Raw genomic sequence first — 25,051 nt, forward strand, 5'->3', positions numbered from 1 at the left:
TTATAGATTGACATTATCATATTAAAGACATGCTCAAAAGTAGCAAAGAAAAAATTAAAGTAGAATGAAAAGATGGGAACTCACCCTGTAAGATAGTAAAAAATAATAAAGTAACTTTAATTTAAAGTGTCATATGAATTAAGGAACTGAAAAAACTGTATCAGAACAGAGATTACAAATGAACCTCTGTGCATATGGGAACTTGGCCTACAAGAGTATATTTTCTGAGCAGCAGAGAAAGAGTAGACCTTTGAATAATGATGTTGGAACAACTGACTATCCATCTGGGGGAAAATGAAACTTAAGTTAGATCCCTAACTCATACACTCCTCAAATATAAATGCTAGATAGATTTAGAGTGAATATAAAATAAATATGATAGCCGGGCATGGTGGCTCATGCCTGTAATCCTAGCATTTTGAGAGGCTGAGGTATGAGGATCCCTTGAGTCCAAGAGTTCAAGACCTAGGCAACACAATGAGACCTCCTCTCTACAAAAAAAAAAAAAAAAATTTTTTTTAAAGGAACCAGGTGTGGTGGCATGCACCTGTAGTCCCAGCTACTTGGGAGACTGAGATGGGAGGATCACTTGAGCCCAGAAGGTCAAGACTTCAGTGAGCCAGGATCATGCCATTGCACTTCAACCAGGGCTACAGAGTGACACCCTGTATCCAGAAAAAAAAAAAAAAATACTGTATAAATACTCAAATAAAACATAAGAGATTATTTCAATAATCTTGAAGTGGTGACAGTCTTTCTAAAAAGGCATGAAAATCAGAAGACTTAAAGAGAAAGATAAACAAATTTGAATATGTAGAAATTAACATTTTCCACTTGGCAAAGGACTACATATGCAAAATTAAGAGACAAATGACAGATTGAAAGAAAACATTTACATGTGTCTAACAGAGAAAAGAATGATCACAGTCATTAGATTCAAAGATTTCCAACAAATTAACAGGGAAAGGACAAATATCTTAAAAGAAAAGGAAAACTCACAGAAAAGAAAATACAAATACCTGGTAGATAAGTGGAAAGTTGACTTCATTCGTGACTAAGGAAATGCAGTTTTTAAGATAAATCTTCCTATCACATAGATAAAACAAAAAAGCCTGAGAATGTCAAGGGCTGATACTGGTATAAGGAAACAATCAGTCCTCTCCCCTCTTGGGAAAATCATAAATTGACAGTACTATGTCGCAGACAATTTGGCAGTTTCTCTCAGAATACAGAATGTCTATACCCTTTGCCCCAGAAACCCACTTAATGGGCATCCAGCTGGCAGAAATACTTGCACGCCATGTAATTATCTTCATGACAGCATTGTTTATAATTGATGAAAAATTGGAGCCACTTAAATGTTCATGATTATGGGAATGGCTAAATAAAATAGGACACATCCCTGCCTTGGAATTCCTTGCAATCACCAATAAAGACTAGGTCAATTCAGATGGCAGATGCAGAATATAGTAAATAAGGTAAAAATGTAATAACGAGTTCACAAACAAAGCATGGCATCACTTTTATTGACTTTTAATTTACATGTAGTGTGAGTGTGAATAACATACACATACACATCTCTAGAGCGTTTCTGGAACCTTCGCTTTTTGTCTTATAGGCTTCTCTTATTTATGAATTTGTCATAATCTTTATTTTTATTTTATTTTATTTTTGAGTTGGAGTCTCACTATTTGTCGCCCAGGCTAGAGTCCAGTGGCACGCTCACGGCCACTGCAGCCTCGACCTGCTGGGCTCAGGCAATCCTTCCTCCTCAGCCTTCCAAGTAGCTGGAACTACAGACGCACGCCACCACGCCTGACTAGTTTTTGTGATTTATTGTAGAGATGAGGATCTCACCAAGTTGTCCAGGCTGATCCCGAACCCCCTGGGCTCAGGCAATCCTCTTGCCTCGGCCTCCCAAAGTGCAGGGATTATAGGCTGAGCTGCCGCGCCCGGTCTGTCATAATCTTTAAACCAAAACACATAAGTGAGTAAGAATTGAAATTTTAAAGCCTAGAAAGACAAATGCTTCGTGTGTCCTTTCTTAAGCCTGAGTCTACTTTCATCCACAGCAGCTCTGGGCCGCAAGGGCAACTTGATCAGGTTTGTCCCATAACTGCCTGCAGCTGCACACACATGCCCCACACACCTCCACATCTCTACGTGTACACAGTATTGCCCAACTCTGCATATGCACGGGTGAAGCACAGTTTCACAGTATCTGGAGTAGCTCACAGAACATTTTAGAATAAACTTATTGGTGCAAGGGAGTACATTACCAGAGCCAAGAAGGCAGAAAGGGATGCACTGAGACTAAGAACTCCACACGACCTCTGTCTTCCCAGGCAGGTGAAACATCCCATGACATCTCCATGTCCCTCTGGTTTCTGGCTTTTCCCATTTTTCCTTAAGATGAGTGAGCTCAAGGATGGATGCTCACCAACTCAAGGTTGTGCTATGAGGCACCCCATCAGCAAGGTGACGGCCCTGCCTGGGCAGTGGTGGGGCTCATGGGTCCTCATCCCTGAAGAGTGTGAGGTTGTGCTTCTGGATGTGTCCCAGCAGCACCTGTCCTCTTCGCTCCAGGATCTGGAGGACCTGCTTCAGTCCCTGGTCCCCACCTTGGCTTTCCCAGAACACCGGGTCCATCTGCAGCGACTTGAGCAGCATATTCTGTAGACACCCTGATGCAAGAACCTTCACGGCAGACTCGGGAAACCTGAAACCAAGTTCCCAGAGCCCCATAACAGAAAGGAAAAGCAAAAGTGACCTTAGAGAGTTTCAATGAAAGGCAAAGCCATGTGGCCAGAGCTTGCCTAGCTGGTGAACTAGGGCAAAGTTGGCCTGCAAAGTCCCCTGTGCCTGCTATCTCATGATCAGAGAACCCTTCAACTGACTCTGCTTTGCAAGCAGGGGATTGAGCTTTCTGAGAGGCCCACAGAGAAGCAGGTGAATCAGTTCTGCTGTAATGGACTCCACTTGGCAATTACAGGACCAGGAAGAGCCCTAGGAAGGCTGAGCTGCCCACCAAGTGTGAGCAGGAAGGGGCAGGGTCACCGGCTTGCTCTCCCCCCAGAGCAAGGGAAGGGCTACCCTTTCCACACGCCACAGTGCAGTTGGTACTCTGCAGGCACAGGAGGCCCTCTGGGCATTGGGAGTAGACCCTGCCAACCGTACCCTCTCTCAACTTCTCCACCTCCTCCTGAGCACCTCCTGCCTTCTCCCATCCTCCCCACCACCTCCTGAAGCTCAGATCAATGGCTTTTGTCTGATGGGCTGTGGACTACTCAGGAGCCACAGTTCAAGGTCCCACCGTCTGTAGCAGGACCATCAAGCCCCAGTCCCGCAAACCTCACCCAAGCTTTTGACTCACCCATCTATGCCCTCCAGAAGCCGAAAGTTCAGCTTGTCCTCCGGGTGCTGAAGGTTGCCGGCATTATCAATGTAGACCAGATGAGATGGATCACTGTTCCGGACCTCAGAGGAATAAGTGGACAGAGACAGAGACAGAGGTGGGTGACAGTGCAAGTATGACTGGCACCTATGGACTCCATCAGGGTTAAGGGGCGGGGGGCTCTGACCTGTCCGTACCATAATCTATCCCCACAAATGGTCCCCCCAGTTGTGCACTGTGCTAAGCGTCTCCAGGTGACATCTCAATGAAACCTGCAGCAACCTTAGGGGGTGGGCACTGGTATTAGCACCATTTTATAGAAACAGAGGCACAGAAAAGTTCAGTGATTTGTACAAGATCACACAGTTCAAACCTGGACTCATAGGACTAAGCTACAGCACCACCTGCTTAAATTGCAAGGCAGAGAGACTGATCCTGTCTTGGTGGCTGAAGAAATGAGGAGCTTGGGTGGGATTGGCAGGTGTGGAGGTAGCCCGCTCCTCAAGGCCATCAGCTTTGTGATGTATAATGCTCACATATATTACCCCCTCTATATCACTCCTGCCTGCATACCCAGACATTCCCCTGAGCATCACCAAGAACAAACGGATGTCCTTGTCCTCAGAAAGCACTGACCCTATCCTATTTCCACAGGAAAAAAGTACAGCATCTCCTAAACCTTTTCAAAAGTAGAATCAACACCAGAGAATTCTTTAGTACGTTCAAGAACATGGTGTGGCTGGGAACGGGAGGCTGTGTCTTCTGGCCCCCACTCGCATGCATTTCATTCCCACACACTCTCCAAAAGTCTATGAGCATTTCCCATAATCCTCTCCAGTGGCTTAGGTTTAAATTGTGAACTTTTGTCTCCAGGACCCCAATTTCCCTCCTCTCTCTACCTCCCCTCCCTCCTCACCCTGCTCCACACACCAGGGATCACCTTGACCTCCAAGCCTGGTGACTCTTCCCTCTAAAACCTGCTATCCTAAGGGATCTGTGAAATGCCTGGCCATCAGGGCTAAAGGATAGATGTAAAAAGTTTTACCTCGGCTGGGTGTAGTGGCTCACACCTGTAATCCCAGCACTTTGAAAGGTGGAGATGAGAGGATTGCCTGAGCCCAGGGGTTCAAGATCAGCCTGGGCAACTTGGTGAGACCTCATTTCTACAATAAATCAAAAAATTAGCCAGGTGTGGTGGCACATACCTGTAGTTCCAGCTACTTGGAAGGCTGAGGCAGAAACATTGCCTGAGCCCAACAGGTCGAGGCTGCAGTGACCGTGAGTGTGCCACTGCACTCTAGCCTGGAGTACAGAATGGGACTCTGACTCAAAAGAAAAAAAGGAAAAAAAAAAGCTTTACCTCTCCCGAATCTGTTTGCCTTTGACCAGGGTGAAGGAGAAATGGCTCTAGAGTCAGGGGATGAAACTTCTCAGCACCTGCCCTGGACAGCCTTGGCCCCCAGGTGGTGCGGTCTACCTATACCTCAGTCCTGGGCACCATGCTGACAGCTGCCCTCCAAAAGCAACTGCCAGCATGAGACTGTGAGGACACCAGACCTCACTGCAGGAGAACACAGAGAAGCCCTTCCCTGGGGAAGCACTTTGCTTCTTGCATAGAAGGGGCTATTCTGCCACACCAGCCCCTCTCTGATGGCCTTGGCACATGGCTTCTCATGCTGGGCTCTAGTTTTAACAAGAGCAGCATATTGTTGCTCTGATCACCACCAGCCTGTGAGCCATCAGGGTCTTGGGTTCATGCCCTAATGCTGCCACCAACCAGCCATGTGGTCTTGGAGATTCCCTTTCCTGTAGGGCCATAAGTCCTCATTTACTGGCACAATGAAGATGTTTTCTAGACACACAGTTCTCAAACTCTGCCTCCAGGAGCCCTTGGGTGGCAGTGGAGACAATGAAAATAGGGTTACAGCCCCCATCCAATTTCCCACCTCAACCACATTCTGAAAGCTCCATTTTGTGAGTTTTATACATTGTGGCTTCCTAGAAATATTCCAAAAAGGATTCTGTTGCTAAAAAGAAGAGGACAGGGAAACCCTAGCGTCAGATGATGTTTGAAACTTGCTAACAGCATCTCCTATAGGAAATAGGAAGACAAGGTCTGGGGTGACAAGGGGACGGTGTGGAGGAGACATACCAGGATGTGGACCAGCCGCAGCTCAGCTGGGTTCCGGCATTTCTCTCGAAGTCTCTCTTCCACACAGGGGTCTGAGGGCTCAGGCTCGAAGCCACAGCAGTAGCGATCCAGGCGGTCATGAACCTGTGGAGACACTCAGCCTCTGGGGGGTGTGGCACGGTGCCTGCCTCCACTAAGCCCACATGGAAACTCCCTAACCTGCCGCTCCTTGCATGACCCCGGGGCCACAATGGGGTGACCCTCAGTGGCTCTCTGTGCTGGTCAGTTCTGTTGCTGGCCTCTCGCTAGTAGGTAGGGCTTCTGCTTTACCCCTCTAGCCAGCTTACTCTGCACACCAGGACTTGTACTCAATCTCCCTGCTCAACCTGTACAGCTGCTCCTGAACTCTGCCCTGGCACCACTGGCCTCCGAACTCTGACCATCTGTCTGTCTGCCCCTCCACATGATCACTTTTTGTTTTAAACAGCAAATGCTCCATCAAAGGTTCCTCCCTTCTTTAGAGGTGCAAGTCCTTTAATGATTGTCTCAACAGCTCTGATTGGACAGCTCTTTCACTCTGCAGTAGGCCTGGATCAAGTGGGGTGGAGAAAGATATCCTCAGGTGGGGTGTGGGTCAACTCTGAGGAGCTTGGCCACCCATCCCCTACCTATACACATCTATTCACATAGAGATGACACACATGACATTTTAGAGGGGACCAGAGAATTCCTAGAGTCATACTTCCCACTCGCTTGCTTCTGAATGCTTTCCTGAGAAGGAAAGAGTCACAGCCTGCAAGTCAGGAAGATGAATCGTGGGTCTGCCCCCAGCCCTGACCCGCATGAGGATATTAACTGCTATAAGCATCCAGACAAATAGGATGAGAAAGGAGGGGCCTAACAGCAGAAGTGGCAGAGTCCTCTGGGAATGGAGAGGGAAGGGTTTGCTCTGGGGAGAAGACAGGAAGGGAGAGTAGTTGCAGGGGGAGGTAGTTTGGAAAAGGCTTGGGATGTGCCAGAAAGTGGATGAAGTGAGGGGTGGGTGACCAGCAGGGTATCACCATCACAGATGGGAAGGGCCAGCTGTGGAAGATACTCTCCCTCAAAGGAGGGAAACTTGGTATGATGCAATGCCTTGATGAGTACTTGAGGTAGAAAGTGAGATCTCAAGAGGCCTAGGTTTGGGAGGACTTGCTTTGTGTAGACAAAAGGAAATTCAGTTTGTGACTGTGAAAGGGGGAGAGAGGAATAGAAAGGGTGAAGGGGAGCAGAGAGCAGCAGGAGGCTGGGGGTGTGAGATCTGCCCTCCCGTAAGCCCTCCAACCTTCAATAAAGCTGCCACCCTTATGAAATGTTGGGTGAACGCTGGTGAAGGGGCTGAGTTGAGTTCAGGTTTGGTGTAGGGCATGTCAAGGCAGAACTCATGGCATGTAAAACAGAAGGAGTCAGCTGAGAGCTGTTCAAATTCTAGGAAGGGCTTCTAACCCTTGCAGTTTATAGGACCAGGGGTTTGAGTCATTTCCTTAAATCTCCAGGTGGTGGCAAAAGTCAGAGGTCAGGATGGGGTGGGGGGGGGGGGGGGGGGGGGGGGAGGCCTCTAGAAACCCTGGTTCCACCAGTCAGAATGAATCACGCAGGTGCCTAATTCTCAGGGCACAAAAGGTACTAAGTTCCTGAAAGAGCTCTGTGTGGTGAAGACCCAGAATGGAGACTCCAGACCCATCTTTGCAGAATGGTTAGGCTAAATTAGAAAGTTAGGGAACACCACTGGAGAGGAAGATGGCAGCCTAGGAACTTAGAAAACAGTTCTGGTTGCATGCCCTGGTCGGGTCAGCTCTCCAGAAGTTAGAGGAGCTAGAATCAAGGTGAAGGAAGTGGAAGTCAGGGAGGGAGGCAGCATGTGGGAAGCCAGATGACACCATGTTGGGATGAGCCTCACAGAAGAGGCATGCCTGCTCCCTCTGCTGGTCACGAAGCTCCTGTAAGTCCCTGCTCTACCACTAGGTTCTGGGATCTCAGGCACCCAGGGGCCCTGGGGTGGTGAGGATGCAGAGCAGTCACAGCCTTACCCTGGGCAAAACAGCAATGGATTTCATCCAGTAAAGCAATGATGGAGTGACTGCCTCTTAGAGATGGTGATGATGATGTGGCATAATAAAAACTATTTCTGGCACAAAGTTCCCAACCCATAGAATTTCCTGAGTGATAAGACTGCCTTTTGTTGTTCATAAGGAGCCTCTTTTGATCACACCTGAATTTATGTTAATTAGGGGACTCAGGGTGGGACTTCTAGATAGCCTCAGAATGGGCTGGGCACCAGAAAGAAACATGACTAGAGGGTGGGAATGTTCAGGCCCCATCCCCCAGTCAACTCCTGCTCTAGAGAGGAGAGAGCTTCCGGACTGGTGAACACATCCACATCCTGGGAGGGTGGCATGCCCCAACTCCACAGAGAATAAGCTGCACCTAGGACTCTTCCAGAACTCTCGCTGTCTACCTCTTCATCAGGCAGTTTGCTGGCATTTTAAAAATAATAAACCAGTAAATGTAAGAAAAGTGTTGTCTTGAGTTCTGTAGTCATTCTAGCAATTTATTGAACTTGAGCAGGAGGTCACGGGAACCCTCAGTTTATAGCCAATCAGTTAGAAGTAGTTGATCTAAGACTTGGAATGGCATATGAAGTGGTGGCAGCTTTATGGGACTGCAATGGAATCCATATTATAAAAATCATAAGATGCTTGTTTTACTTATTTCCATTTCTCCTTGTCCTTTTCTTCCTACATGCATGATTGCTTGCATGTAGTTATGTTGCTAGAAGGTAGTCACTAATAATTGATAGTCTAACCCGGGGGCTGCCAGAAAGATGAATGAACTTGTTTTCCTTTAAAAACAAAAAATAATGATCTTTAGGTCATGCAGACCTCCTATGATCCTTACTTAGGTCACACAGGCCTCCTCAATGGCATTCAGAAGCCAAATTGATTGGCTGAGGGACACAAGCAGCTTTCATCGCTGGGAATCTCACCTCCCATCTACCTAACTCACCCATAAAAGCACCCAGTTATGCCCAAAGGCAGGTTGAACTTGAGAGTTGCTTCTCCCACCTTCATGCTTTGGCCAAATTGAATAAACCTTTCTCTGCTGCAAAGCACTGATGTGTCAGTTTGGTTCTCTATACATCAGGTACTTGAACTTAACTTTTAGGGTTCTACACTAGGACTGAGCCCTTTAGCTTGTGGGATCTGACACTGACTCTACGCAGATACTGTCAGAATCCAATTGAATTGCTGGGCACTCAGCTTGTGTTGCAAAATTGACTGGTATCAGAAGAAAACAGCACTCAGATGACCACCACCACCATGGCTGCCATCTCTGTCTCCTTTATGTCTCACTGCAGCTTTGCAATGGAGGTATTATTATCCTCATTTTGCATGAGGACACCAAGATCGACATGCCCGAGGTCATAAATGTAAAAGCGGTACCCAATTCTTCCTGCCTTGAAGCCCAAGTTCTTGATTTTCCTGCTCTGCTTCTCTAAAGAACAGGAAGGATGAATCCGTTACTGAGATTAAATAAAATCGTCATCATTATTCATCATGGGATTAATTAATTTGGTTTTAGTCTTACTAATTAAGGCTTGAGAACAGGTTTTTTGTTTGTTTGTTTGTTTTTGTTTTTGAGTTGGAGTCTCACTCTGTCGCCCAGACTGGAGTGCGCGGCCGCTCCTGGCCACCGCAGCCTCGCCTGCTGGGCTCCGGCGATCCTTCCGCCTCAGCCTTCCGAGTAGCCGGAATTACAGGCGCGCGCTACCACGCCCGGCTGATTTTTTGATTTATTGTAGAGATGAGGTCTCGCTGCCCAGGCGGGTCTTGAACCCGCGGGCTCAGGCAATCCACTCACCTCAGCCTCCCAAAGGCGTGGGATTACAGGCTGAGCCACTGAGCCCGGCTGAGAACAGGTTTTAAAACTATGAAGGAAGAAGAGGAAGCACCAGAAGACTCAGAGCCCATCATCTCCTATGACAACTAAAGCAATAGCAGCACATCTATCATCTTTGGTCATTGCTCAGTCAGCTTGAGCCACACACCTGGTTCAGCTTTAACCATAACCACTTTCCTGTCTCCCTTTGCCCATCTGCAGCTAACCCCTCTCCACAAACAGGGGAACACCAACTATCACCTCCAGGGTGTAACACTTGTCAAAACAAGGACAGCCATCTCTCAATCCACTCAGCTCCAACTCAATGTTGACAAACAAAAGGTCTTGTTCCACTTCTATAGCTCTTTGTAATCAAACTCTCATATATTCTGAAAAATAAAGTGTTGATTTCCTTCAACATCAAGTCTTCTAACTCTTCAAATGGAAATCTGAAGTAAAAATGGCAGAGTAAGAACCTCTGGAACTTGTGCCTCCATAATAGCATAAAAAAAGCTCTGGAAATTAACCAAAGCTTTACAGTAACCTGGGTAGCATATAAGTAAGAAAAATGGTGGAATCTTTGAAATGGTATTTTAATTTTCCCTAGTCCCATACCACATCCCAGCTCAGCTGCAACCTTGAAAATAACAGCCTACATTCCCAGTATAAAGAGGACAGAGCAGACTACATTCTAAAAAACTTGTCATCATTTGACCCGTCTGGTGGTTCCCTGGTAAACTCCACTTGAAAGGCTTGACTTTGTTGGTTGCCCAGTACTAAAAGCCTTTCCCTGAAAGGGTAGAGGACATTTGTTGGAAACATTAACTGGCAAGTGTTTTAACAGAATGGCTGTCTGAGACAATGGATGACAGTTGGGGCAAATGATAGACTAACCACAAATCTTTAAAAGGAAAAGATAAGGAATGAACTGTCCAAAGGACTTTCAAAAGCTCCAATAAATTCTTGGAAATCTAGAAGGCCAACACACCCATGTATTGGACATTGCACATGCTCAGGGAAAAATGGTAAAGGCTCTAATCTCTCACCTCTGGCTGACCTTGAGGCTGTACAAGCATGAGTGAAGGCAAAGGCAAATTTGTCAAATGCATAGATGAATGTTAACGATGTGCCCCAGTGCAAGTATAGAAAGCCCCTCAGCAAAGATTGGAAGACTTATTGGCTTCAGAAACTTATGGAAATCTTTTGTCCAATCATTAGCCTATCATTGAACTAACTGAGCAGAAATTTCAGTGGTTGCACACAACAAAGAATACAGATGAACATAGGTTTTGTTCATTAAAAAAACAAACAAATAAAATAACAAAACAATTACAAACAAACAAACAAAAACTACAGCAAGCAGCAACATCAAACCTTTGGGACAAAGGAGAATCTGATTTCCAGAGTTGCCATGTTATATTATTAAAATATGCAGTTTTCAACAAAAAAGTCATGACAGTCAAAGAAACAAAGTATGGCCAATACACAAGAAAAGAGTAATCAATCAAAGTTGTTCCTGAGGAAGCCCAGATATTGAACTTATTAGACAAAAATTTTGAATTAGCTATTTTAAATATGTGCTCCTGCCAACTCTTCTTGATCCCATCTCTAGTCCATTCTGTGCAGGTTTTAACCTGCAGCCACATTTATTTTCAGAGGAAGCTACAAGATATATTGGACCACATGATACACGCAGTACTGGTTCCCTAAATCTACTCCCATTTAAGTGTTTCACAGGAAGGGCTCAGCTGGCACACTGACCAGTTTGAGTATTTTGCCATGCTCTCTTGTTTTCTGCTACAGAAGAGAAATTAAGTTTAAACAGCAACAGACTAGCAGTCAAGCAAGACCAAGCTTAACTTTCATTCCCATATTCCTTCAGGGTTTGATTTTTTGCCCTTTGGAAAAATGAAGAGTTACCAAGAAAAAATTATAATCCTTTGCAGTTTGGGTTTTCTGGCAGTGTTGTCTAAATGTGTGAATTGAAGTTTAGTCAAGTCATTGTAAAGCCCTTACTCTGTGCCAGGTACTATTCTTAGTGCTTTACAAATCACAACTTACCAGACCCTTCCCAGCAGCCAAAAAGTAGACACCATTATCATTCTCATTTCATACGTGAGGAAACTGAGTCACAGAGGCTCAGTAATGTGATCCAGCACCCAGCACAGGTTTAGCTCAACCAGACACCTCGTTAAAGTTTTTTGACTGCAAGAACAAATGAAATGCAAGACTGGCTGACAGTCTGAAGGATGTAGTCGTGTCTTCATATGAGGACTGTGGTCACTGAAGCCTGCCCACCACACCCTACCTCCTTGGCCAAGAGGCCAACACCAAAAGGCTTCAGGGAAGGCCTGCCTCTGTAACTTCCCAGACAGGATATCTGGGTGGGACATGATGCTGCAGTCAACCAAAGAGGGACACCAGGCCCAGCTGCGGGAGAGGTAAAGTCCAGGGGGAGCCCAGCACAGGGTGTGAAATGTGGCCCAAGTCCTGTAACCAAGTCTATCAGGCTCCTGGGACAAGACTGGGGTTATTCAGTCAGTGCCTGACCTGGGTCTGGTAGATTCCAGAAGAGCTACTTGCTATTCCTTGTGGCCCATACCTCCAGTACTGGACCCTTCCCCAGCCTAGTAGCAGTCATAGACCTGGGGCCTTCAACGTGAAAAGCATGCCTCTTGATTAAGCAGGCTTGCTGCTGGAAGGTCAGAGAGTTACAGCATAAGTGGAAGCAGGAGGACAGCCAAATCCCCTTTTCACACCTCCATGGAGGGCAGGAGGTATATTCAGTGAGACTTTGAGGTCAAAGTTGGGGGAGGAGGAAGTTACTCCGCACTGACTCTCATTCCCCTCTCATGACTCAACCTGCTATGCTCCCTACATTTCCAGACAAACAGCATCTTCCCAGGAGGCTCCAGGGAAGAAACATCTGGACCACCTCATCTGCCCCAAGCCCAAGGCCAGAAGTCTCGGCACCAGCTTTGGAAGCAGGTGAATAGATTAGCTGATGGGCTTGGAGGAGCTGGATTGAGAAGAACTATAGCTTATCTAAAAAGACATCTGTTATCTCCCTCTAAATTTTAAACATCAACAAAACCCAGCAGCCATTAAAAGTAAGTTCCAAACAAGAATGCTACGATGAGTCATCATTAGAATACCTTTCACAAAAAGTCTCCTCTTTAACCGCAAGGGGGGAAATATTGTGGTCTCCTCCATGGATATCCAAAAGGTATTTGATAAAATTATATATCCATTCCGAATCATATCTTCAGTCAAAATCCAACATGATGTCGAATGGAGAAACAGTAGAAATTGTCCCAAGTCTGTAAGGAACACATCATGTCTACCACTACTGCTCTAAAGGAACCAGTAAATGTAATAAGGGAAGAGGAAGAGAGAAGAGGAAGTGAAAAGACAGGAAGCCACTTGCTACAGATGAAATGATGGTGTACTGGGAAAGATCCAAGAGAATAAACTGAGCAACTCTTTTGTTGTTGTTGTTGTTTTGTTTTTGTCTTTTTGAGTCAGAGTCTCACTCTGTCACCCAGGCTGGAGTTCAGTGGCACGCTCACAGCCTCTGCAGTCTCGACTAGCTGGGCTTAGGCTATCCTTCCAAGTAGCTGGAACTACAGGCATACGCCACCATGCCTGGCTAATTTTTATTTATTTATTGTAGAGACATGATCTTGCAAAGTTGCCCGGGCCGGGCTCAGACAATCCTCTCACCTCAACCTCCCAAAGTGCTGGGATTGCAGGTGTGAGCCACTGTGCCTGGGCTGAGCAACTGTTAAAAACAAGATGAAGTTAGTATGCAGTCAGTAAGAAAATTAATATGTAGAAATGATAGCCCTCATACAGCAAAGAGCCACTGGCTAGAACATACAATCAAAGAAAATGGCCACAAGAAGAAAATGAGAAAAATAAGCCAATGTGAAGATCCAGCTAACGAAACCAGCCAAGTGCTTCCAAGGTATGTGAATAACAAAGACATAACCTGGTTTTGGCTAGAATGACTCTATATTTTAGGGTGCTCATTCTCTCTATGTTAGTCCACACAAATTTAACTTGATTTCAATAAAATCCCAAAAGGATTTGGATAAGGGAAGGAAGTAACAAACTGACTCTAATTTTATATGAAAAAATTATACAAGAATATCAAGAAAATTCTAAAAAAGAGCAATTAAGATCAAACCCTACTAGTTATTAACATAAAATATAAAGCTCAGTAATCAAAGCAGTATGACTGTCATATAAATATAACCTTTCCTGGAATGGCAAAGAATCCAGAAATAGACCTAAATACATATGGAAATTGACTACATGGTAAAGGTAGCCTTTCAAACTGGGGGAAAGATTGATTATTCAACAAATAGTGCTGGGACATTTGGGTTGCCATCTGAAAAATAAAAAAAGAGTTGTTTCACACCTTATCCCTCACTCCAAAATAACTTCCAGATGGATCCAAGCTATATGAAAAACATGAGAGATGAAAGAATTTTTAAAATAATCCTGAAATAAGGATAGCCTTTTAAAATATAACATACAAACCTAGAAGTCACAAAAGAAAAGCTTGATCATTTTAGCAGTGTAAATTAAAAAAAAAAAAAACTCTGCACAGCAAAAAGACTATGAACAAGCCCTATTGCAGTGATTCGTGTCTGTAAACCCAGCAACTTTGGGAGGCCGAAGCAGGAGGACTGCTTGAGGTCAGAAGTTGGAGACCAGCCTGGGTAACATAGTGAAACCCCATATCTACTAAAAAAAAAAAAAAAATTAGAATAAAAAGGCTATAAACAAAGCTTAATGACAATTGGATCTAAGAGACATATTGCACTACACTGAAAGCAAAAGGGTAATTTCTTTAATCTATAAAAAGGTCTCAAAATCATTAAGAAAAAGACAGACAACCCAGCAGAAAATGGTATGAAGAATATGGGCAATATTTTTGTTTTAAGAGGTTTGTAAACAGAGACAGGACTAGGGTGAAGGGGAAAAAAAACCTGAGGTGCCCACTTTGGGGTTGTACAAATGCAAAGTCAGCATCCGAGAGTAAGCATGTTCTTACATTTTTGCACTTGGGCACCTCCCTTGCCTCACGAATTCGTTTTCTATTGTTGTGTAAGAAATTCCCATAAGCTTAGTGGCTTAACAGAACATATTATTTCACAGTTTCTGTGGGTCACAAGTTCATCACATTTTTGCTGGGGTTTCTGCTTAGGGTGTCACCAGGCTAAAACAGAGGTGTGAACCAGGGCCACGTGTTACTGTAGCTCAGGCTTCCCACCTAAACTCATCCAGGTTGCCTGCAGACACCACTCCTTGCAGTTATAGGACTGAGGTCCTCAGGGATGTCACGGTCCTCCTAGACATCTCCTTTCCCCATAGACAGTGACTGCTTACTTTCTTCCTTGAGGCCTGAAGAATACTCTCTCAGATGATTCATCTTCTTTAAAGATTTGTTCAGACCCACCTAGAATAATCTTCCTTTTGATTAACCCAAAGTTAAGTGACTACTAATTTAATCACCGGAGTAATATTCTCTCATACTCACAGGTCTCACCCATACTCAAGGGGAGGGACTTATGCTATGAGGGTAAGAATCTGGGGGAATCATCAGAGAATTCTACCTATTCCACTTCACCCTAATCTAGGTCCTGCTTCTAAAGCTATGAAAAGATGCTCAATGCCACTTTTAAGTTTCCTTGCCCAGGCGGGTTGTTTCACTCCTCTGTACTTGGCTGTACCACCTGTAAAACGGGGAGAACTGTGACACCCATGTCTTGGGCCGTGTGGATGTCAGTGGGTTCACGTGTGGCTTGCAACAGATATTGCCAGACAGGTGTAGGTACTTTGTAAATATTAGTTGCTTTTATAATATTTCGTGTCTCTGGATGGAACCCCAAGAGATCAGCAGTGGTTACCAATCTGGGCTCCTTTCTAACTGACAGAGCATCTGATGTCCATGAAAACCAGGACAGAGGAAACACATGAGAACTGAAGCCAGAGATTTGGACTCAAAACAACAAACACACACAGGACCACACATGACTAAGATGGGCTCCCCAGAGAGGAAGCAAGCTGGTCTCACCCAGAAGAAACTCAAGAAATAGCTTTTCAAGGGTCGGCTAAGTACAGCAAAGAGGTCAAGAGCATGTGTTCTGTGGCCAAACTGCATTGGATTGGATTCCAGCTCCAACACTTAAGGCTTCGTGACTATGAGCAGGGTTCTTCAGCCCTTCTAAACCTCAGTTTCCCATTTGTGAAATGGAGCTAAGAATATTGTCTGCCTCCTGGGTTGTTATGTATTAACACATGCAACCTACTGCAATCATGCTAGGCATTGTCAGACATTGTCTTCTGTTCCAGATGCCTAAATTAATTACCTGCCAGAAGGCAGGCACTCGACAAATGATTGTCATGTTTTTTACTTCTATGATTCTACAGTGACCTCTGAAAAAAACTGTAGAAAGTCTTGGAATTCTTTTTGGTCTAGAGTAAGAAGTGATATTTGAAGAACCAGAACACAACATCACCAGAAGAAAAATCATATAAAGACCCTGGAAGTTCATGGGCTTGTTCATTCATATATTCATTCAACAAGTGGTTTTCTAGGGCCAACCAAGGGTTTGGTTCTGTGGTAGGTGAAGGGGACGTGGTGGTGAACAAAACCAAAAGAGAGATGGCAAATATGTGAACAAAGGATATTTACACATTGTACTAAGAACCAGAATGAAACAGATTGGATGCCCTGAAAGAGAAAGAATAGCAGAGGAGGAGGGGAAGGCCAGGAGAGCTGAGGCCTGAGGAGGAGGGGTCAGAAGCAAGTCAGAGCAAGGGTGCTCTTGGAAGCCAGAGCAGGAACAGAAGTCTCCCACACAGAAGGAGCTGGGTATGTTTAGAAACTGACAAAGGTCAGGTGCCAGGAGAGCGAGCAGGATCACACAGGTCCTTAGGAACATGGGCACTTGAACAAGCTAATGAGGGCACCAAAATAGCCAGGCTTTATTTTTATTTACTTGTTTAATTTTTTGAGTCAGAGTCTCTCTCTGTTGCCCAAGCTGTGGTAGTGGCATGCTCATGGTTCACCACAGCCTCAACCTTCTGGGCTCAGTCAATCCTTCAGCCTCAGCCTCCAGAGTAGCTGGGACTGCAGGCATTTGCCATCACACCTGGCTAATTTTCTTTAACTTTTTGTAGCAACAAGGTCTCACTATGTTGTCTAGGCTGATCTTGAATTCCTGGGCTCAAGCAATCCTCTCACCTAAGCCACCCAAAGTGCTGGGATTACAGGCATGAGCCATCGTGTCGGCCAGGGCCCTATTTTAGCAGGGAAGTGACACAATCTGATTTTTAAGAGGTGTGCTCTCTGTGTCTGACCAGTCATGTGTGAACCTCAGAGCTTCCCTTCTAACTTCCAGCTGCTGTATGACTTTGCCTGGGAACTTTCTCCAAAGCTGTGGCAAACCTACACCTATAAATGTTGGGAATGGACACTCCAGAAGCAGCCTCAAGCAAAGACTGATGGGAGATTTGGCTATAAATACCCCAGGCTTCTTGGAAGCTAGCTTTGAACTTGTGTTTTATATCATTTCCCAGAATTTTCCTGTGAAATTAAGCCCCAGTCATCCATAGCAGTGATCAGCTTGATAACACATCCTTTATTGGCTACTTCCCATCTGTCTCTCTTCCCCACTCTCCTGCAGGTGTTTCTTGGAATCCCCTTCCATGTAAGCTACCCCACTGGTTCTGCCTCTGGGGGGCCCAAACCAAGACAATCACTCGGGGTTCTGTAAGGAGACTAGGTTGGAGGGGTCACATGTAGAGGCAGGGAGACAAGTTAGAAGGCTGCTGTGTTAGTCTCGGTTAAAAAAAAGATACTGCCTGGACTGGGATGAAGGCAGCTGAGACTTTCTCAGGTCCCAATTCTCAAAGATGTGAAGGCTCCTTCCTATACAGAAGTTGCAGGGTGACTTCTGTGAGCTAACATGACCAACTCACAGTCTGCCTGAATCTTCCACAGCTCACCCACCTGCCCAGCCAGTCACACACACAGTCTTGCCCAGCCAAGAGGAAGCTCTTCTGTGGGAAAAGAAGCTCCTCAAAAAGGGAGAAAGTAGAAATGTGCCAAATCCCTCAGCACTTACTCCCCACACACTGCCTCTGTATCTATGAAAGGCCCCCTTGGGTCCAGGCACAATTCCCCTCAGTCGGATTCGGCTTGCAGCAGATTGGTGGTCACAGCTCCTCCTGGCCATAACTTGACTGTGCAGTTACCATCTTCACTGTCCTAGGAGAAGGACTTTGTACCTTTTACCAGAGTGAGTATAACTATGGTTGCAGGTAGCCCCTGGCATTTAAGCAGAATAGAGCTTTTTGAGCCCCTTCCTCCAGCCAAACACACACACACACACACACACACACACACACACACACACACACACAAACTTTGTCCAGTAGAGTAGAACTTCTCACTGATCCATTCTGAAGTAATGGGTTCTCTCATGGTCTTGCTACTTCCTATGACACAGCCTGGGGTGAGGTGGGAAGATCTCCCACTCACTATTAGAACTTCATCTTTCTTAGTCTGGTTATTTGGTCGATTGAAGCTTATCTTTGACTGATGACTCATTATGAGTAGCAGCCACTGTTGGTATCCCAGTCATATTCCCTTGGCACTCACTGTTCTCATATGCGAGGGTAGACCCCTCAAAACGTCAGAATTAATTCATAAAAAATCATGTATTGATTCTTACATGTTTAAACTTCAGACACCTTCAAAGTACTCTCCATTTGATGAAATACAACAATTGAGATGCTTTTTCCACTGCTCAAAACAGTTTTTGATCTCATCAATTTTGATGCCTTTTAGTGCATCTGCTGTTTTTTGTTTCACCTCTTCCACATTGGAAAACATTTCCCTTTGAGGACTTTTTTCATCGGGGAAACCAAAAAAAGTCACTTGGGGCGAGATTGGGTGAATAGGGAGGGTGGGGCATGGGGGGTCATATCACTCTTGGTTAAAAACTGCTGAACACTCAGCATTGAAAGAATCTACAAAAATTTCACTGAAGCTGAACACAACAATGCCAGCTGGTACACTGATGCAGATAGGTTCACAGAATACTCACCTAGTGGGAGAAGCCTATACTACAAAGAGCCTGCCCTCCAAAAAATAATTCTGATTTTTTTTATCCTCTCTCCCCATATGTCAATGACTTTCTGTATGGCTCTCTGCCCCAGTCCCTTTTTGGCTGCAGAAATATCCTACAAGTGCCAGGAAATCAGTGACCTCGGGGGTGGACTCATCCAGTGATGGCTGGGAGTTAGAGGGTGAATATCACAGCTTCCTTGCCCTTTCGGTGTGTCAACCCTGAAGCACCTTCTGCATACTCTTCCAGAGGACCCGACAGGATTGAGACCCAGTTACCCACAGCAGTGTCTGGGCACCACATGGAGCATGGGGGAAGGGGTGGTTCATGTGACTGTTGTACCTGTGTGTGGCTATGACACGAGTGGACATATATGGTTTGTGTATAAGTCCAAAAAAAAATGCACGTTTTGGGGGCAAGGTTGATTTGATAACTGTCCAACAAATGTTCATTCCTCTCCTCCTTCTACTCTGACTAGTGTACTTCCCTTCCCTGACATTGCGCTTGGCCACTGACTTGCTTTGGCTGATGGAATGTTATAAGTGACATTGGCATAAGATTTACCTGTGTTTTTGCAGTTTGGTTGTGCTCTTGGGCCTTTTCCATTTTCCATGAGAAGAATTTGCCCCGGAGAATGCTACCCCTTCAGCCTGGGCCCCAGGATGAGAAATGGACAGTGGACCTGAGCCCAACCCACAGCTTGGCACCCAGCTCAGTGGAGTCCAACTGACCCACAGACCAGAAGCAAGAAAGAAAGAACTGGAGTTTTAAGCCACTGAGTTTTGGGAGATTTGTTACCCAGTGTTGGTTTAGCAATCACCTACAAATACAGAGTGTTGTGTGGGATTTGTGAAATACAGGTATGATTTATGCAGGGAATAAGAGATATGCAGTGCCTGTGTGTTCTGTGCCTCGGTAAATGATATGTTGTGACGCACAAACACAGAGAAACAAGGGTTTATATAGGATAAAACCAAACAAATGAACAAGCATACCTACCCCAGAGCAGCCTGTATACAAAGTTTATACCCAGACCCTGGTCAAAAGATTCCTGTGCAGGGAAACCCACATTCTGCATCCCCGCCTCTCTCTGTCTTGCCAGTGGTTTCTAGGAAGCCGGTGTTAGCCAAACGGCGGTGTTTGACTTGAATAGTGCTCAGCAAACCAGGGAAGAAGTGGCACAAGCCCAGTAGAGTTATGTCTGACCACAAAACCAATCTGTGTGTGCCTTGGCTGCAGAGACTTCTGTCCCCACAGCAGGGCTTGGCAGCTGAGGAAAAGTCCCACGCCCCCAGCCCCGGGAGATGAACAGAGGGACTCTGTGTGGAACAGAAAGTAGCTGCGAGCACATCGGCTGGACTGCAGCTTTGCAAGGAGCTGTGCCTCGGATATCAGGGCCCTGGGGTGTCCCTGCAAGCATACCCTTTTCCTGCCCTCATTCATGGCCAGCTGAATAGTAACTCTGATTCAGATGGTGAGCTCTGGAGTCAGACCATCCTGGCTGCATCTCAGTCTACCACTTGTGACCTTGGACAAGTAACCTAACCTCTCTTGGCCTCAGTTTCTCAACTTTAAAATGGGAATAAATGCAGTATCTTACTCATGAAGTTCTCACGAGGACCAGGTAAGTTAATTCCTATAAAGTGTTCAGGCCAGTGCCTGCTTATTATTGAATGTGTGCAGCCTACCAGACATTGTACTTAGTATGTTACATGAATGATCTCACATGCAGAAAGCATGCAAGGTCAGTGTTATCATTTGACATCAGCTGAGCTTCCCAAGAAACAGATCTTGAGACAAGAATTTAGCTGAAAGCCATTTGTGAGCTAACACCAAGAAATACAAGTAGGGAGTGGGGAGGTGAGACACGGAAGGCCAGCAGTTACCATTGTGGATAATTGGGTTTCAATCCTGTTAGGTTAATGCTGAGAGATGTGTAGAATATGCATATAGGGCGTGTACACACCAATCGTCTTCAGTCATGGTTGAAGACTGTTCCTGGAGGTAGTATGACCAAGCTTCCCTGTTCACCCACAACTGCCCCAGCCTCAGCACTGAAAATCCTATATGGGAAACCCCTTCTTCTCAATCCAGAGGGTGGTCACACACTATCTGGAGAGCGTCAGTTCCCCAGCATTTCCTGTGTGACACACAGGGCCCAGAGTAAGCCATAGATGCAGGTGCCGGCATTTAGGAGCTACCAACTGCTCAGGACCAAGGGGATAATGTTGGGACAATCCCATTTCAGAGGGAGAAGCCTAAAGCTGAGAGAGGCCAAGTAACTTGCTCAGTAGCACACAGTGGGAAGTAGCCTGGGGGTGGAGAGTTCAACCCAGGTCTTTCTGATGCTAAAACCTGTACTCTTGACCCCCAGATTCCTCCTTCCACAAAGCAGCCATGGGGACAGACATTGGAGGGGCTGGAAGGATGGCAAGAGATCAGCTAGCCCGGGTCTGGAAACAAACGTGTCTACAGGCAGACAGGGGTAACATTCAAGGGGGGAGGTGGGTCCTGGGAAGAGAGTAGGTGGGTGTTGGACAATAAAGAAGTAAGGCCTGTGGCCAAAAGGACAGTGTGGCAGCCTCTAAAGGGGGCAGCAGCTATTCAACTCAGGTTGATCATGACATATAGGAGTGAAGGACCAGTGTTACTAAACCATCCAGTTTTTCAAAGGAAGATGGATTTTTATGGGAAATCTCCAAAGTATTAGAGGTCATCCAAGCATTTTCTAAAACACATTGGGAACCAACCCCACATGGACCAAACACAGCATATTGGCCCCTGGCTGCCTGGTCATGATCTGGATCTTGTCCTGTGGCCCATCCACTCGCCTCCATAGGTGAGCCTTAGGGCTAGTGTTGACCTCGTTCTTCAGCACGCATCCCTAAAAAAATGAAAGCTGGCTATGTGCGCATTTAGTGAACGTATCCACCCTCGCTGAACTTTATTCATTTTTTGTCTTTGTTACCTCCTGGCCATGTTTCCCTCCGCGTATCCACGGCGGACATCCAGCTCACAGGCACTGGAACTGCCACACTGATTGTTAACAGGTCAGTCAGGAAATAGCTGGTTCCTACAGTCCTCCAGTCAGCCTCTGTGCCCTGACAGCCTAGCTCCTTTCCTGGGATCCCCACACTGCCCCTTGATCCAGCAGAGCCAGGGTGAACTCTTGGTAGGGTAGGGACCTCAGCCAGCAGAGTTCCTTCTCATTCTTCAGTGCCCAGGCATCCTCCCTCTTCCCTTTCTCTCTCTCTCCCGCTCCCATTCTCTCTATCTCTATCTCTTTCCCTCTCTCATTCATTTTCTTTTTTAAATTATACAACCAACTTAAATGCTTGTTGATTTAAAGATATAGTTATAAATAGTGTGAGGGTAAATGTTTAACAATGAGCTCTCCAGAAGTAGAGGGAGATCCTGGTGTGTGGCATTTGCTGATTTCCATGGTGTAAACATTCACACCCTGACAATTTCAAGCTAGCAACATCACCGAATGTGGAGTTGGCAAGCAATAAGCAGCCGCACATCACTACATAGTACTTACTCTCTCTCTAATATACACACACATATATAAACACACACACACATAAACACATATACACAATGTACATAAATAACTACAAGAGCACAGATAACAGTGAAACGCAATAAAATAATTAAGAAATAGTGAGTCCTGGTGTTTATTGCCTTTGTTTCTAATATAGTATTAGTCTATGTAATTTAACTTTTAATAATGCCTGTGTTTCACAACCAGGTCACAAAATTCCTGAAAATGTTAGCATTCAGCTCTTGTGAGCAGATGAGCCAACTCCAGTATACCTTTGGATAAATAAGGCAGAAAAATTACAAAAAACAGGTGCTCAGTGGCCAAAAGACCATGACTGGGGGGAGAGTCACCATCAACCTCAGGTGGGCAATTCAGTCCTCTCCACCAGAACCCTCCACCCCCACAGCTCTCCATACCCCTGCCCGAGTCCACCTACCTGCAACAGGAAGTCGAAGAGAGCTAGGCGTGCCCACTCAGCATGGTGGATGCCCAGGCACAGGGCCTGACCCGGCCAGCTACAGCCATGTGCCAGCAGGGCCTGGTACTGCAGCCAGCCTATGGCCAGAGAATTCTGGTCCTCATCTGGGTCACCCAGGTGCTGCACATCAGGTGCCCACCAGATAACAGGCCTTGCGCGACCGTCCGTGTAGCGGTAGGGCAGCAGGGGGCTATGGAAGCGCCGGGCCACGGCAGGCAGACTCCGGTGCAACCCCAGCACGCGGTCCACGTGGAAGGACAGGACCTCAAGCAGGTCCCCAGGCCTCTTGATCAGGCCACAGAGTCCCTGGGCACAGAGTTGGCTGAGCTGGGGAAGAGACAAATCCTGAAGGGCACCTTTGGTGGAGAAGCCGACCTGCAGCACCTGACCGTGGGCAGGAACCCTGGATTTGCCCACCACCTCCCCCTGAGACAACAGCCCAAGGGCCTGCACGTCATGTTCTGTGAGCCATGGGGGAACCTGCCCGCCGGTCCTCAAGCTGGTCAACAGCCCCGGGGTCTCAGTGTCACACCATGTGGACCCTTGCAGCTCCCCAACAGAGCCAGGCCACCAACGAGCCCCTGGAACCAGGGTGGGATCCTCCACTTGTTGCCCAGAAGTCGAGGCTCTGTTCTCAGTTCCCAGAAGGTCCCTTCCTTCTGCTGAATCGGGTGAGCGGGACAGCCCAGCAGTAGTTCTCCAAGCCCATAAAGCTGCCACATCTCTTCCCATGAGAGGGCTCACCACGGTGCCCCTCTCACGCTGTGTCTTCTGGATGGGGCTGCCATGCCTGGGGTGGTCCAGGTCTTTGGCTCCTAGATCTTTGGCCTCATCCTCCCTCAGGAGCACAAGATGCTGGGTGAGTCTTGGATATCCTGATAAAGCAATGTCCCTCCTCACCCTCCCTGGATGCCTGTGGTCACCTCCTGGGGACTGTCTGCTTCTGTCTACTTGTACTCTGTGACCTTGCTCCTCAGCACAGACCAAGGTGGAATTCCTGGGCAAAGCCTGGCCTCTCCAGAACTCTATGTTTCTTGCCCGTTGCCTCCGGCTGGAGCTCAAAACCTGTCGGACATGAGGGGCAGGGGCGCCAGTTACTCCCTGGGACTCCATGGGACCAGGGTCTGGGCTGGCTGCTGGATGCTGTGGGGGGAGGTGGATGACAGCCACTGCAGACAGGGTCATCAAGAGGCAGAATGCCATCACTGGCCGCCTCTTGCCACGCAGCCTTCTCCAGAGCCAAGATGCCTGGGGGGGGGTGGAGTAGAAAAAAGAGAACTTGAGACCCGGGAAAGACTCAGCCCAATCCACAAAACAATGGGGACAGTGAACAAAGTAGTATCCTGGGTGCAGGAGAGAATAAGAGCACAACCCAAGTGGAGTGACAACCAGCTGCCTTCAAGAGAGGACTGGGCAACCCCAGCCAAGGGCACGCATGCTTCATAGCTTGGCTTGCTTACTTTGCCTTTTGGGGTGGCCTTTGCTGTTGCCTCCAGACGTGGTTTCTCCTTTATTCTACCTTTGACTAAACCACCATTATGATACTGTAACCATGCACCTTTCCACATCTGTCCCCACCACCAAGAGTTGGCTCTCTCATCTCCATGGGATTTCATGGACCCATTTAGGCAGATCTCTGGTTGTCCCCAATGAACATGCCCTTCCCTTTTTTCAGTGCACATCTGCCCAGTAAAAGATGACTTTTTACTGGCTCCTTGCAGCTGTATGTGGCTATATGACCGAGTACCTGACTGTGGCATGAGTCAACCACTTTTGCCTGCCCCACACGCGTAAAAGGAAGTTGGCTGACTTGGCCTTTCTCTCTCTCCTTCCCAATAGGTTGGTTCACGGATGTGGTAGCGCCCATTCTGCACATGAGAGCAAGGACACACCCCAGGGACAGTGCTTTCTCAACACACAAACCCTGAACTGGTGGGAGCAGTATCACATGGGGACTTGGCAGAAATGTAAATTCTTGAGGGCAGAAGCAGGGGACTGGCAGCCTGTGTTTTCACAAGTTCTCCAGGTGATTCTGATGTGGGCTCAAGTTTGAGGGCCACTGCTCCAAGGCACTGTAGCCACAAGAAGAAAGAAACAAGTGCAGGTATGGCCATGTGGGAGTGGAGCTGCCAGGAGAATCTAAGCCACTGCGGTTCGGAGTGCTGCCACCTTGTTCCCTAATGATGGATCCGCCAGCAGATCCCTGGCGCGTAGTGAGAAACATTGAACATGTGATTGACGGAATAAATGGAGCATGCAATCTGCATCTCAAAAATCCCCAGATGAAGTTAACTTACTGAATTCACCAGATATCCCTCAGATTTTTGACACTAGGTGCAGTGAGGCTTTTCCATGAAATGCATGGAAAGTGAGGCTTTCCATGCATGGAAGTGAGACTTTTCCATGGAATGCATGGAAAAGGCACATAGATAAACAGAAT

At 46.6% G+C, this 25,051-nt stretch overlaps 1 protein-coding gene across 1 annotated transcript; it reads right to left on the bottom strand.

Moving 5' to 3' along the window:
* Nucleotides 1-2,495: 2,495 nt before the first annotated feature.
* Nucleotides 2,496-24,478, bottom strand: FAM198A (family with sequence similarity 198 member A). The gene is made up of 5 exons (XM_008051992.2): nt 24,359-24,478; nt 22,570-23,859; nt 5,547-5,669; nt 3,374-3,477; nt 2,496-2,719 (listed from the first exon to the last, which is right to left on the bottom strand). The coding sequence occupies exons 1-5, from the start codon at nt 24,476-24,478 to the stop codon at nt 2,509-2,511; spliced, it is 1,848 nt and encodes a 615-aa protein (XP_008050183.2). The 3' UTR covers nt 2,496-2,508.
* Nucleotides 24,479-25,051: the final 573 nt, after the last annotated feature.

Source organism: Carlito syrichta, unplaced genomic scaffold (genome assembly GCF_000164805.1).
Source record: "Carlito syrichta isolate Samal-C Ts95f unplaced genomic scaffold, Tarsius_syrichta-2.0.1 Scaffold68049, whole genome shotgun sequence".
NCBI classification, from domain to species: Eukaryota; Metazoa; Chordata; class Mammalia; order Primates; family Tarsiidae; genus Carlito; species Carlito syrichta.